Source organism: Staurois parvus, unplaced genomic scaffold (assembly GCF_062004578.1).
Source record: "Staurois parvus isolate SC_StPar_1 unplaced genomic scaffold, SC_StPar_1.0 ptg000068l, whole genome shotgun sequence".
Taxonomy (NCBI): Eukaryota; Metazoa; Chordata; class Amphibia; order Anura; family Ranidae; genus Staurois; species Staurois parvus.
Genome location: NW_028317864.1, coordinates 3,932,088 through 3,946,225, shown reverse-complemented (window position 1 = coordinate 3,946,225; position 14,138 = coordinate 3,932,088). Strand labels below are relative to the sequence as shown.

The following is a 14,138-nucleotide window of genomic DNA, read 5'->3' as shown; positions in this document are numbered from 1 at the left end:
AACACCTGAATCCAATGATTTGGTGGGGTGTCCCAATACTTTTGGTAATATAGTGTATATTGCAGGGTATTGTGTCACCATTATGGTGTTTGAGAATAATCTGGGATAAACTGCAGATTTCCTGTAATGGTAGCAAGTATGAGGCTTGTTAAATGTGCGGTTAATGTGACAGTTGTAACGCGCATACTGGCATATGCTCATTTATCATTCATAGCTGTGTCTTCACCAACAGGCCTTGACCATAGCGTGTCAGACAGCTAGGGAGAGGGGGGCAAGGGGCCAGTGCCGTGTGTTTGTTTTAATTTTGTCCTCAGATTACGTGGCTCCCCGGATGTTATTGTCCTGTCAGATTCATTACCACCATTGTTCAGAAGTTGGCTAGTTCCTTGCCGAAACCACTAAATTGTCGGAAATTGTGAGTGTCAGGCCGTTAATCAGTCATGATTCACTGTTTTTTTTTTTTCTCTTTCCCATACTACATTAAGAATTTCCTAGCTGACCTTCGCGGAAATGGTTTTATTTGAAAGTTTGATTTCCTTAGAATCCTTTCATGACTGTGTGCTAGAAACATGCAAAGATGTCATTTCACCTAGACACCAGCCAGAATGAAAATTAACCCCCTACCCTTCCCTACCCTACCATGACCTGCCGACGTTTTTAAAGGCATAATTTGGAAACAGTGAATTTTTTCCTACAGCGGCTTGTGCTGTAAGCTCACCTTTAATTTGGTCATGGGATCTTTGCTGAAGGGGTAGATCAGAGTTAAGACAGAGCCTCCAATTGCTGATTGGCTAGCTCATCATAAACATCACTGCCTTATTCCCCGTCCGCTATGATCACATGGCCAGTGCACCAGAAATTCCTCAAACACTCATGTAATGATTTTGGGAAGTATGGACAGACATCCTCTTTACCCTAGGTTCACACCTAAGTGTTTTCTACAAACGCACTACAGTCCATTTAACATGATTTCCTATGGGACACATTCAAATCTCTGTGTTTTCATCCAGTGAGTTTTTTGGAAAAGGTCAGGGACTTTTTTAAACGCAAAAAGTTGCATTTTTGGTTCCATAGACTTCAATGGAAATGCTGCAGAAAATCGTGCATTTTTTATGCATTTTACGTTTTAATCTGCCTACCAACAGGAAAAAAAAATTAAAAATGTAAAAACCGTTAAAAGCTGCAAAAGCACGTCAAAAACGCAAAACGGATTGCAAAAAGCACTGCAGTAATGGATCAAACGCAAACTGCATAGGTGTGAACCTAGCCTTAAAGAGCACCCCCCCCCTTAAATTTTTTTTCCACTGGGTTATTCACAAAAACATATAAGCCCAGTGATGCAAAGGAGTTCTGTAGGGATCTGCGCCCGGTCCCACCCTGCTATCTTCTTCTCTGACATAAGGGGTTCTTGCAGCTGGCCCCCCTGATGATGCATAAGCTCTGTGGTGCATTTTTAGGGTGCCAGTTGCAAACAACAGAGGAGAAAGCCTGCTCCATGGTATGCATGACTAGGTTATCCCAGGAGCCCACAGTAACCAATATGTCATTCTTGCGTTGGCGAGAATCCAGCATGTGCAGGAAGAGTTCCCCAAAAAAGGTATTAAAAAAAAAAAATCTGATTGTTAGAGAGGAGGGGGGTAGAAATGGAATGACAGAAAGTAAGTAGGGAGGGTGAAGGTCCAAATTAAAATGATTTTAAAGTTATAACTGATTACTTCCTGTGCACTTGCACTGCACTCTTATTGGTTGCTTTCTTTGATGCTCTCTGTGAACTACAGTACACCTTCATTCTGTGTTATGAAGATGAGGCGAGGGGGAGGTGTTCTGCAGTCCTAAAACATTTCCTTTCTTAGGGTGAAAATGCCACTCCTCCATAGATAAACTAAAATGAGTATTATCGATCTAAGACAGGAAGGGTGTTATAGGCAGAATCACCAGTTGAAACGAAATGGGGAAAACAGCATTCGAAAGCTTCAGTATATCTTTTTATTCATTTAATACACTTTAAAGTAGATGCAACCCTAATCACTGAAATCTCACAGCTGATCAACATGTTCTGTTGTTTTCAATCTCTGTATTTCTTCGTTTTCATTAGAATAAACCTGGCAATCCTGCCATGGAGACCTTTCATTACATGCTGCTGTTATGGGGTGACAATGGTCTTTTAGTAGTGCCCCTGCATTGTTACCTTGTCACCTGTGTCCTTGGTGGAAGCTATCAGTGGCCATGCTCATATGCATTGCACGGGTATGGTCCACCATGGTGACTATTTGGAAGCTGATCCAGTGTTGCAATGCAGTTGCTGGGGCGAGTACATGATGATGGGAAAGGGCTAAAAAAAAAGGCTTGAGGTGGTCAGAACTGAGATTAAAAAAAAAGGGAAAAAAATATTCAATGAATGTTTTTTCTCTTCTAAATTATGTGTATGATAATGTCATCCTGTTATGGTTTTGATCTATTTACAGAAAGTGGATACTGTTTAGTAATGGTGAATGGTTCCTGCAGACCCTTTGACTAATTTTACCAATTCATGTAAAATGCAGGGCAGACTCTGGGTATGGGGATTGTGGATACTCAATTTATTCTTGCTTTATTTATATACAGTATCTCACAGAATTTACACTGTGATACAAGCTGTACACTCACTACTTTACATTGTCATTTCTTCAGTATTGCCACATTAAAGGATAGAATAAAATAGTTACAAAAATGTGAGGGGTGTACTCACTTCTGGGAGATACTGTGTGTGATTTGATGAGTTTTATCTAGTTTATCTAGCTATCTGATTGCTATTGGTTACTGTACTTTGTACATGAAAGGTGTTTTCTGCTATCACACGAAGTTAAGTTAAAGGATAAGTTCACCTTTTGGACAAAAATAATAAATGCACATTTGTTTGCAGGTAAAAAAAATGTGCATTTATTATTTTTGTGTACAGGAGCCTGGGAAACATTGCACCAGAGATCAGTAGATCGCTGATGCCTTGCAGGTCTCCTGCAGACCTGTCAGAATATCTGCTTGCTGTACGGGATGTTTCAATGAACTACAGCGATGCTCCACAGCACTGTGGTAGTTAATTGAAAACTACAAGCCCACAGCCACTAAGTCTGTCGGGACTTGCAGTGCATTCATTCATGGAAGTCCATAAATGAATGACGCGACCATGTGGGCGGAGTCCCGCACGGCAGTGCTGTTTTCAAATCTGACAAATTTGAGGGGGGGGGGGGTGTCGTGGCAGCTATGGGAACATGTTTCATGATCCACCCAAAAAATGGGTGGAACATGTAACATGTTCCTAAAGGTGAACTTATCCATTGAGGTGTTACTAAACCCACAAAAGTAAAATCAGTCTGTATATGCAGTAAAGCACGCTTGTTATACTCACTGTGGAACCTAAGGGGTTAATCCTCTGCATTGTGTAAAAAGGCTGTTTGATCCTGTCTTCTCTGCCCCTCCTCTTGTTTAAATGTCCACGCCGATAAGACAGACTGAACCCGTAGGCCTTCTGCACATGTTCAGTTTAGTGTGTATTGCTAGAGAGTTTGTTTTTTTCTTGGGAGAGTGCATGTGATCAGCACAGGGCCAATCAGCACTGTCCAGACAGAGGTCAGGGGTTTTGCATCCTCCTAGAGCAGAAATAAAACTCCTACAAGCTTTAACCAGTGCTCAGCTGAAGTCACAAGACTGCTATATACTGCTGATGAGAAAAGATATTTAGCAGTTTATATTTACTAAAATAATTGTAATTCCATGTTCTGTGTACTCTGGGAGACCAGATATAGTGAATGCAGGGTCCGGGGAGACCAGATATAGTGGATGCAGGGTCCGGGGAGACCAGATATAGTGGATGCAGGGTCCGGGGAGACCAGATATAGTGAATGCAGGGTCCGGGGAGACCAGATATAGTGAATGCAGGGTCCGGGGGAGAGCGGATATAGTGAATGCAGGGTCCTGGGAGACCAGATATAGTGAATGCAGGGTCCGGGGAGACCAGATATAGTGAATGCAGGGTCCGGGGAGACCAGATATAGTGAATGCAGGGTCCGGGGGAGAGCGGATATAGTGAATGCAGGGTCCTGGGAGACCAGATATAGTGAATGCAGGGTCCGGGGAGACCAGATATAGTGGATGCAGGGTCCGGGGAGACCAGATATAGTGGATGCAAGGTTCGGGGAGACCAGATATAGTGAATGCAGGGTCCGGGGAGACCAGATATAGTGGACGCAGGGTCTGGGGAGATCAGGTATAGTGGATGCAGGGTCCGGGGAGACCAGGTATAGTGGACGCAGGGTCCGGGGAGACCAGGTATAGTGGACGCAGGGTCCGGGGAGACCAGGTATAGTGGACGCAGGGTCCGGGGAGACCAGGTATAGTGGACGCAGGGTCCGGGGAGACCAGGTATAGTGGACGCAGGGTCCGGGGAGACCAGGTATAGTGGACGCAGGGTCCGGGGAGACCAGGTATAGTGGACGCAGGGTCCGGGGAGACCAGGTATAGGGGACGCAGGGTCCGGGGAGACCAGGTATAGGGGACGCAGGGTCCGGGGAGACCAGGTATAGGGGACGCAGGGTCCGGGGAGACCAGGTATAGGGGACGCAGGGTCCGGGGAGACCAGGTATAGGGGACGCAGGGTCCGGGGAGACCAGGTATAGGGGACGCAGGGTCCGGGGAGACCAGACATAGTGAACGCAGGGTCCGGGGAGACCAGACATAGTGAACGCAGGGTCCAGGGTTTAGTAACACTTTAAGCCGGCCATAGTTGGAACAAATCTCGATCGGTTCAATCCATCTATGAGCATGCTGGTTGTACTGAAGCCAATTCATTGATTGACTTCCATAAAACCAGGTTCTCTGATCTTTTTTCAATACGATCACTGCCTCCGGCTATAGTCGCTAGCAGTAATTATTCTGTTCAGCTGGCAGGGAAGGATTCCCACAATAGTGCTGTGGGAGGGATTCCCCTTGGCCCACCCATGGTTGCAGGAAAGAAAATTGTATTATCTATGGCTTGCCTAAGCCTGATGGAGTCAAAGAGTAAATTGTGCAATCAGTTCTGATGCAGCTGTGAGACAGTCTGGCCATGTGTGACCTGGAAGCAATATCACATCGCCTGCTGTGATTTAAAGGAAACCTTTCTTGGGGGATATACATATGCTGCCATTGGTAACCTTGTCCTGAAAATACTGGTTTTCTTACATGAAGAAGGTAAATGCTTATCTTTCCTGCTGCCAGTGCTGCCGAACATCACTCCGAGTCAGAGAAATCATGCCCTGAGGTCCACTGGGAGACCGACACTACTGGGAGTGCCGATCTCCTGGGTCACTTTCAGCACTTACTGGTTCCTCCTGCTGACCTTCATACATTACAGTAGTGGTAGTAACGTAGAGGTCACCCAAAGGTAACAAACACCATCGCTCTAATCTTCATGCTCCACATGTAAAACGGTATCTGTCACTTGGTGAGGTGCAGCCCTCTAAAGATGGGGGAGTCTTGATACTAGCAAACAAAAAACACAAAAGGGTGCACTCTCCTCGTGCATTAACGTGGTTACAAATGAATTTATTAAAAACTTAAGAAATGGATACTCACAAAACGAATGTAAAAACGAACATGAAACCAAATGGGTCAATGTCACACGACTGGAGTCCTGTGATGGTGGTGCCTGGTGGGAAAAACTGACGCGTTTCGGAAGTTGAACTCCCTTTTTGTAACCACATTAATGCAGGAGAGTGCGCCCTTTTGTGTTTTTCCGTTAACGTAGAAATCAGCAGGAGGAACCGGTGAGAGCTGAAGCAGACCCAGGAGATTGACTTTCTTGGAACTGTTGGTTTCCCAGTGGTCTTAGGCAGGCCATAGATGGGTCGAAAATCGGCCGAAAATTCATCCAAAAAAATAATCGGCTGATTTTCGGATCGTTGGTGGGTGAATTTGTCGGCCGTTTTTCGTGATTTTGACACATTTTTTTAATTCGTCATGTTGGGGAAAAAAACAGCCGATTTTGTCGATCGGCCAATTTTCATGGGCAAATCGGCCAATCTTTTTACCGATTAAAAAAAATGCGCATGAGCCGTGACCTACAAGAAGTAAGGAGAAGAAGGAAAAGAAGATGAAGACAAAGAACAAGAAGAACATCTGTATCTATTTGTATCCATTTCGGATACAGATGTTTCTATTCGGATACAAATAGATACAATGTTGCAACCGCAATACTTTTAAATGTCAAAAATAATAGCGGAGTGTCCCTGCAGAGAACTCCTCTATTATATTTGACATTGAAAAGTATTACGGTTGCAACATTGTATCTATTTGTATCCAAATAGAAACGGATACTTTTAAATGTCAAATATAATAGCGGAGCTCTCTGCAGGGACACCGCTATTATATTTGCCGGCCGGACAAAAACCAGCCGATTTTTACCAATGGTGGTAACGTCGGCCGATTGAACGACCGATTTTTTGTTTTAAAAAAAAAAAAAAAGGCTGGTTTTCGCCCTGTCTATGGCCTGCCTAAAGGAGTTGAATTCACAGCAGCGGAGCTGTGTTTGGTAGCCCCACAAAGCATTGATATTTACAGCTTTTTTTTTTTATTTATTACAAGTCAAGTTTTACTGACTATCTTTATGTACAGTACAAGGGTCACTTTAATGTGATTTTTTTTTTTTTTCTTCTCTCGCACTCAGCTTTATGTGTCATCAGATAGTCGATTTAACACACTGGCAGAGCTGGTCCACCATCACTCCACTGTGTCTGACGGACTAATTACCACACTGCACTACCCTGCTCCAAAACGCAACAAGCCCACTATATATGGTGTGTCGCCCAACTACGACAAGTGGGAGATTGAGAGGACGGACATCACTATGAAGCACAAGCTGGGTGGCGGTCAATATGGAGAAGTTTATGAGGGTGTGTGGAAAAAGTACAACTTGACTGTGGCGGTAAAGACTCTGAAGGTAGGAATTTTTTCTTTGGCCCCTGTCATTGTAACTATGGAGGAATAACGTCTATTTTTCCGTTCAGCATTGTGAATCAGCAGTACATTGGTGAGCATGTGTGCCTTGCTGTTTTGGGTTCCTGAACCTAGTTCCAGTAATAGAGCTTTATGTCCTGTAACTTGTTTGTGGGGGTTTCCTTCCATGCTATGGTTTCCTCTTGCAGCTTCACTCTTTCATTACCAGAGGACATCGATGCCAAGACCAAACTTAGCAGTGTCAGCATGCATCTGTTCACGTGACAATAAGGACTTGTTTACACTAGGACTGCCGCTCCCCTGAAAAGTGATCCATGCTTGCATCGCTTTTCAATGACATTTGACAGGCATTGAGCGATGTGATGTCACCTCCTCACTTCCTGTTTTAACCCCATAAATGCCACACTACCATGCCGCAACCGCATGCATTTGTGAGACAATGGTAGCAGTGCACAGTTCACTTGTATGGGTCTGGTTCAACCTCTGATGAAGTGCCATTGTACGAAAGGCCTCAGGAGGAACCAGACAGTACGTGACACTGCCGCCGGAGCCTGGAGGAAGCCCGGCGGCCATCTTAACTCTGGTCAGTGTGATACATTACTGGATGTCATTACACTCTGCATACTGCACTTTATGTGAATAAAGCTTTGAACCTACTACACTATGGGTACCTGTTTTTTGGCTCCTATATGGAGCTATTAAGCCTGCAGGTTACCCCAGCAACTCATCATCTCTAGAGGAACAGGAGCATATAGGCTGAGCACCATACCTACCTTTAAGGGGACCTTTGGATCCAACAGACAACTCACCGCAGCTTGATGACTACACCATAGGGGATAACCTCACCTGGATTGACCTGCCCATCTACAGATACCTTAATGGTTATATCACTTGCGCTTTTCTTATGCGCTTCCGGTGAGTGCGCACTTTATCTATTGGTTGGCGTCACAAGCTTGTCTGCTGTCGTTTTACCATCTTAAGGAGCTGTTCTCATATCCATCTGTATTTGAACTTTATTAGAGGATATTATTGCATACCTATTATGGCTTATCATTATATACTATAATACCATTATTCATAGCGCTACACCTCATATTATTTCTGGTCTTCCCATGCTATGGTTTCCTCTTGCAGCTTCACTCTTTCATTACCAGAGGACATTGATGCCAAGACCAAACTTAGCAGTGTCAGTATGCATCTGTTCACGTGACAATAAGGACTTGTTTACACTAGGACTGCCGCTCCCCTGAAAAGTGATCCATGCTTGCATCGCTTTTCTGTGACATTTGACAGGCATTCAGGGAGGTGATGTCACCTCCTCACTTCCTGTTTTAACCCCATAAATGCCACACTACCATGCCGCAACCGCATGCATTTGTGAGACAATGGAAACAGTGCACAGGTCACTTGTATGGGTCACTTTTCTGTTATTGGTTGAGCTGGATAGACTTGTGCCTTTTTGTCAACCAGACTAACTATGTAATTATGCAATGTTTGGCATGTGGTAGTTTCCTGAGGGGGTAATAATTCCGGCTTTTACCTTTACAGCTTAAGGGGGACCAGTTGTGTGTGTGTGTGTGTGTGTGGGGGGGGGTGGGCTCAGCCATGTGTTTTTACTGTCCCCCAACCGCAAGTGTAAACGAACCCTAACTCTTGATTTCCCTGCCTGAATAACTTATATATATTGAATGTGAAAAAAAAAATAAAATTATTTTCAATGTTGTATTTGTTTCTGACAGCTACAGTATCAAACAGAGGTGCACTGCAGGCTGGATAGGATCATAAAAGAAAAACTGTGATCACTATAATTGGCTGTCATGGTGATGTTTTGTTTAGAGACCACACTGATTGGTTCCTGTTAGCTAGAGGACTTGCTGCTATCACAGACAGTCGGGGTCTGAGAACTAGAAATGTGCATGGAAGTACACTCCTACTTAGCTGCAAGGTTAATGTTCTTATGGCACAGAAAGCCGTACCCTTTCGGGTTACCAGTCCGATTGCCAATGTCCGTGGGCCAGGCATGTTGGGTTCTTGCAGACCAGAATCCAAAAAAGGTTTAAACTCCTCTCAGCATACAGCCTCAGTTTAACATACTTCAAGAGGATGTGGGCTAACATTGTTTGTAGGTTTAATTGTAGCCTCAGGACAACACACCTGCTGTGTGCCAAATGGGGAATTATGCAAGCTGACAGTGTTCAGCAGCTCCTTACCCAGAGGCTTCATTGAAGCGCAGGTCTCCTTCAGCTGCTCGAAGCGGAAACAAATGCTGACACATCTTGCTCGCTTCCCAGACGTCTGTTGTGCATGTTTAGTCAAATCACTTTACTTTGCACTTTAGGAGCTTATACTGCGAATGGGTTAGTATTATTATGTGGACAAAGTTACACACTTTTCTCTGCGCTGTCTTAACACATATCGCTGGAAGACTGATACATTGTAGATCTGCATCCTCAAAATGGATTCTTATGTATCATAGCAAGCTTGAAAAACAGCTTACAACCGCAAATACTCAATGCTTGTTACATGACACAAATTTAGGGAAAATGCAGCCAAGCTTGAGTTGATTCAGCCTAAGCTGTATGTTGTTTGTTTGTGTAGCTGGTATAGGGATTGCAAGCTTCTGTGGAGATGACTAATTTAAATGGTTCATCATTCTCAATAACGTGATATGGAATATGTCACCACTATGTACAGTGGGGATTGAAAGTTTGGGCACCCCAGCTAAAAATTTGTATTAATGTGCATAAAGAAGCCAAGGAAAGATGGAAAAATCTCCAAAAGGCATCAAATTACAGATTAGACATTCTTATAATATCTCAACAAAAGTTAGATTTTATTTCCATCATTTACACTTTCAAAATAACAGGAAACAAAAAAATGGCGTCTGCAAAAGTTTGGGCACCCTGCAGAATTTATAGCATGCACTGCCCCCTTTGCAAAGCTGAGACCTGCCAGTGTCATGGATTGTTCTCAATCATCGTCTGGGAAGACCAGGTGATGTCAATCTCAAAGGTTTTAAATGCCCAGACCCATCTGACCTTGCCCCAACAATCAGCACCATGGGTTCTTCTAAGCAGTTGTCTAATCTGTAATTTGATGCCTTTTGGAGATTTTTCCATCTTTCCTTGGCTTCTTTATGCACATTGATACAAATTTTTAGCTGGGGTGCCCAAACGTTCGATCCCCACTGTAAATGTTTTAACATAGACTTAGTCAAAATTGCAGTTTAATTGAAGAATACAAAAACAATCCCATCCAGGTCAGCAGTATATTTTGCATGGATTTTCCAGATTTATTATAGATCCTTACCTTTTTTTGTTCTGTAGATACTGAGATAGGCTATGCCATCGGACAAACTGAAAATGCATGCTAAATCACATGGTCAGCCTCAGTGATGTAAAAAAGAAACATCCCCTGACATAGCAATGTCAGGTTAAAAACCTACTATTATTATTATTATACAGGATTTATAATGCGCCAACAGGTTGCTCAGCGCTTTACAAAATGAAGGTAGACATTACAGTTACAATACAATTTGCTACAAGAGGAAACAGAGGGCCCTGCTCATCAGAGCCTACAATCTAGTAGGAAGGGTTGAGTGATACAAAAGGTAATAGCTGTGGGGGGATGAGCTGATGGAGGAAATAAATGGCGGTTTACTAGGTAGAAGCCGGATAGACTTCGTTTAAGAGAGAGGTTTACTACTGGGATGTCTGTAATTTAACCCTAGTTCCATGCAAATTTTTGGAAATGGTCTTTAGCCACCTACAACAGCAGGGGGATGAGAACTTGTGAATCCTATGTACAAACTAAATACTTTTGCATGTTTGTGAGGAATTAAAATGAGGATTTATTGACAAGTGTGCGGAATCTCAGTTTATTGTAAAATGAAAATAAATGACTTGTGTCGCTCATAAACATGTTGTAACAATTTTCAAGAAATTTGGAGTTTTCCTTTGATGATGAGTTTGAAGGAATTGGGAAGGTGTTTACCATGGCCCATAGACCTGAGATCATTGAGTTTGAAAGAATTGGGGAGATGTGTACCATGTCCCATAGACCTGAGATCATTGAGTTTGAAGGAATTGTGGATGTGTTTACCATGGCCCATAGACCTGAGATCATTGAGTTTGAAGGAATTGGGGATGTGTTTATCATGGCCCATAGACCTGTGATCAATGAGTTTGATAGATTTGGGGATGTGTTTACCATAGCCCATAGACCTGAGATCATTGTCAAATCAGTTTTTTTCTGGCTGAATGATGTGAAAATCCCACGTCTATAGAAGCAGATGCCCACTGGCCTATAGCTGTGTACGACTAGATATCCTGTTCCAATGGTTATAATCTACATGCCCCACAAGAGCAATTAGATCCCTTGCTGAAATAAAACCAGGGTGATAATTGCCTAGGGACATTGGGGGGAATTCTTAAAGGGTATCTTAGAAACCCTTCAGAATTCTAATGGGGTACAGCACTGAAAGTGTCAGCGTGTGCGGCCAATCCATGTACCTGTCGCAGACAGGTTCATGAATCCATCTGTGTCTGCATTGGGGAAGGCATGTCTGCATTGGCCACTCCTTCCACAGTGCACTACTGCTCTTTCTCTCCAGCCACTGCACCCATTACATTAACAGTTGAATGGCCAAGAAGCTTTATACTAGGGATAGGCGGAGCCTGATGGGGAAATGGGAGGCTAGTTTCCCATCAGGTCTGCTTCACGTTTGATTAACAGCACATGGGAGTGGGCGGATCCATAACCTCTATTCAGTCCAGTAGTGGCTTTTGATTCCCCAGTGCTGTGCGCTGTCAATCAAATGTGAATTGGGCCAGGTGGGGATGTTCGTTAGCCATATTTGGGAGATGACCTTACCTGTATTTGGGTAATGATATGAGCTGTATCCCCCGCCCTGTGGCTGGGGTTATTTCCCTGTGCAGGAAGTGCACACTTAGCGTATATGACAACTTCCTAGCACAGGCATGGATCTGTATGGCAGCTCAGAGTTGGTCCAAATTACTACCAGTTCCCAATCTGAGAACTGGCAGTAATTCTTTATTGATTATTATTTTTTTATTACAAGTACTTGTATAGTGTTGTCAATTTTTTGCAGTGCTTTACATATTTATTACACATTCACATCAGTCCTTGCCCTTAAGTAGCTTACAATCTAAGGTCCCTAATTCACATTCATACATACACTGTTATGCCAGGAAACGCCCGGACAATTAATTTAGTCAGCTAAAGGTGCCTCCAAATATAACAAAAATGTATAAAAATAATTTAACTAACTTAATAATTCTGAGTAACGTTTAGCCAAACTCCAAAGTCCTTTAAGAACACAAACCAGATCTATGTGTAGATGAACCAAATTATTGAAATAAATTAAATTTATTAACATAAGTCACCTACAACACATAATATAATAGCTCGATTGTGATGCACACAGAAAACAAGCTAATTTACATAAACGTTCCAAAATTTGTAGCAATAGATTATATATATATATATATATATATATATATATATATATATATATATATATACACACACAGTACAGTATATGATGAATACATTTGATAATTTCTCCCCATAGATAAAATAACAAATAATAACTATCAGACAATAGTTGTGTTTTATGGAATTTTAACGGTTATTCCCCAGCAGAAGGAAAAAGCATCAAATTATGCAAATAGGTATGCCAATATGGCTCAAGAACAAAAACAATTATAAAATGTTACAACAAGAAAAATGACAATAAGCTTATTAATCTAATCAAGCAGAATCACCAGAAAATAGATTATAATTACCCTTCAAGTTTCAGATAACCCAAAGATGGGTGCCTATTGATGGGTGGAGTTAAGCTCTCACAAAATGGCATCTAGACAGGCTTGGATTGTGCATCCTGAGTATGATCAGATGTGAAATCTCGTGGACAATCAGATGCGTTTTGTGTGAGTGCAGTTAGCCCAATGATCAGATGGATGGCTGACCTCCTCTTTTGTCTATTGGCACACAACACATTCATAAAATTTTAATAAACCGGCCCAGAAGGTGGCCCAGAAAGTCGTACATTCTGTTTATTGCTGTATAATAATCTAGCCAGTGTTTGTTTTTGTATTATTCCTTTTTTTTTGTAGATACTATTCCTATTTCCTTGTATACCAGTATTTTAAATGTAAAACATTAGCTATAAAGAGTTGTAGTTTTATATATACCAATTAAAATATTATTTATGCACATACAGGACAGAAAGAAAAACTAATATATGTACAGTGGGGAAAGTAATTATTTGATCCACTGCAAATTTTGTAAGTTTGCACACTTAGAAAGGAATGAAGGGTCTATAATTTTTATCATATGTGTATTTTAAAAGATAAAGACAGAATATCAAGAAAAAGCACATGATACAAATGTTATAAATTGCGTTGCAGTTCAGTGAGTAAAATAAGTGTTTGATCCCCAAGCAAAACATGACTTAGTACATGGTGGAGAAACCCTTGTTGGTAAGCATAGAGGTAAGACATTTCTTGTAGTTGGTTACCAAGTTTGCACACATCTCAGGAGGGATTTTGGTCCACTCTTTACAGCTCTTCTCTAAATCCTTAAGGTTTCTTGGCTGTTGCTTGGCAACTGGAAGTTTCAGCTCCCTCCATAAATTTTCTAAAGGATTAAGGTCTGGAGGCTGGCTAGGCCACTCCTGGACCTTATTGTGCTTCTCCTTAAGCCACTCCTTTGTTGCCTTGGCGGTATGTTTTTGATTATTGTCATGCTGGAAGACCCATCCACGACCCGTCTTCAGTGTTCTGGCTGAAGGAAGAAGGTTCTCATCCAAGATTTTACAATACATGGCCCCGTCTATTGGCCCCTCAATGTGGCAAAGTCAGCCTGTAACTTTAGCTGAGAAACAGCCCCAAAGCATAATGTTTCCACCTCCATACTTGACTGTAGGGATGGTGTTCTGAGGGCCATAGTCAGCATTTTTCTTCTTCCAAACACGGCGAGTTAATTTAATGTCAATAAGCTCAATTTTGGTCTCCTCTGACTACAGCACTTTCTCCCAATCCTTCTCTGAATCATTTAGATATTCATTGGCAAACTTCAGACGGACTTGTACATGTGCCTTCTTGAGGAGGGGGATCTTGCGCGCACTGCAGGATTTCAATCCATGG

The 14,138-nt window shown here is 42.4% G+C and overlaps 1 protein-coding gene across 2 annotated transcripts in view; it reads left to right on the top strand.

Moving 5' to 3' along the window:
• Positions 1-14,138, top strand: part of ABL1 (ABL proto-oncogene 1, non-receptor tyrosine kinase) — a 375,160-nt gene that overhangs the window by 304,422 nt on the left and 56,600 nt on the right. For both annotated transcript variants that reach the window (XM_089669033.1, XM_089669032.1), the window contains one exon: positions 6,680-6,952. In XM_089669033.1, coding sequence (XP_089525159.1) covers positions 6,680-6,952 — 273 coding nt within the window. The remainder of the gene's footprint in view (positions 1-6,679; positions 6,953-14,138) is intronic.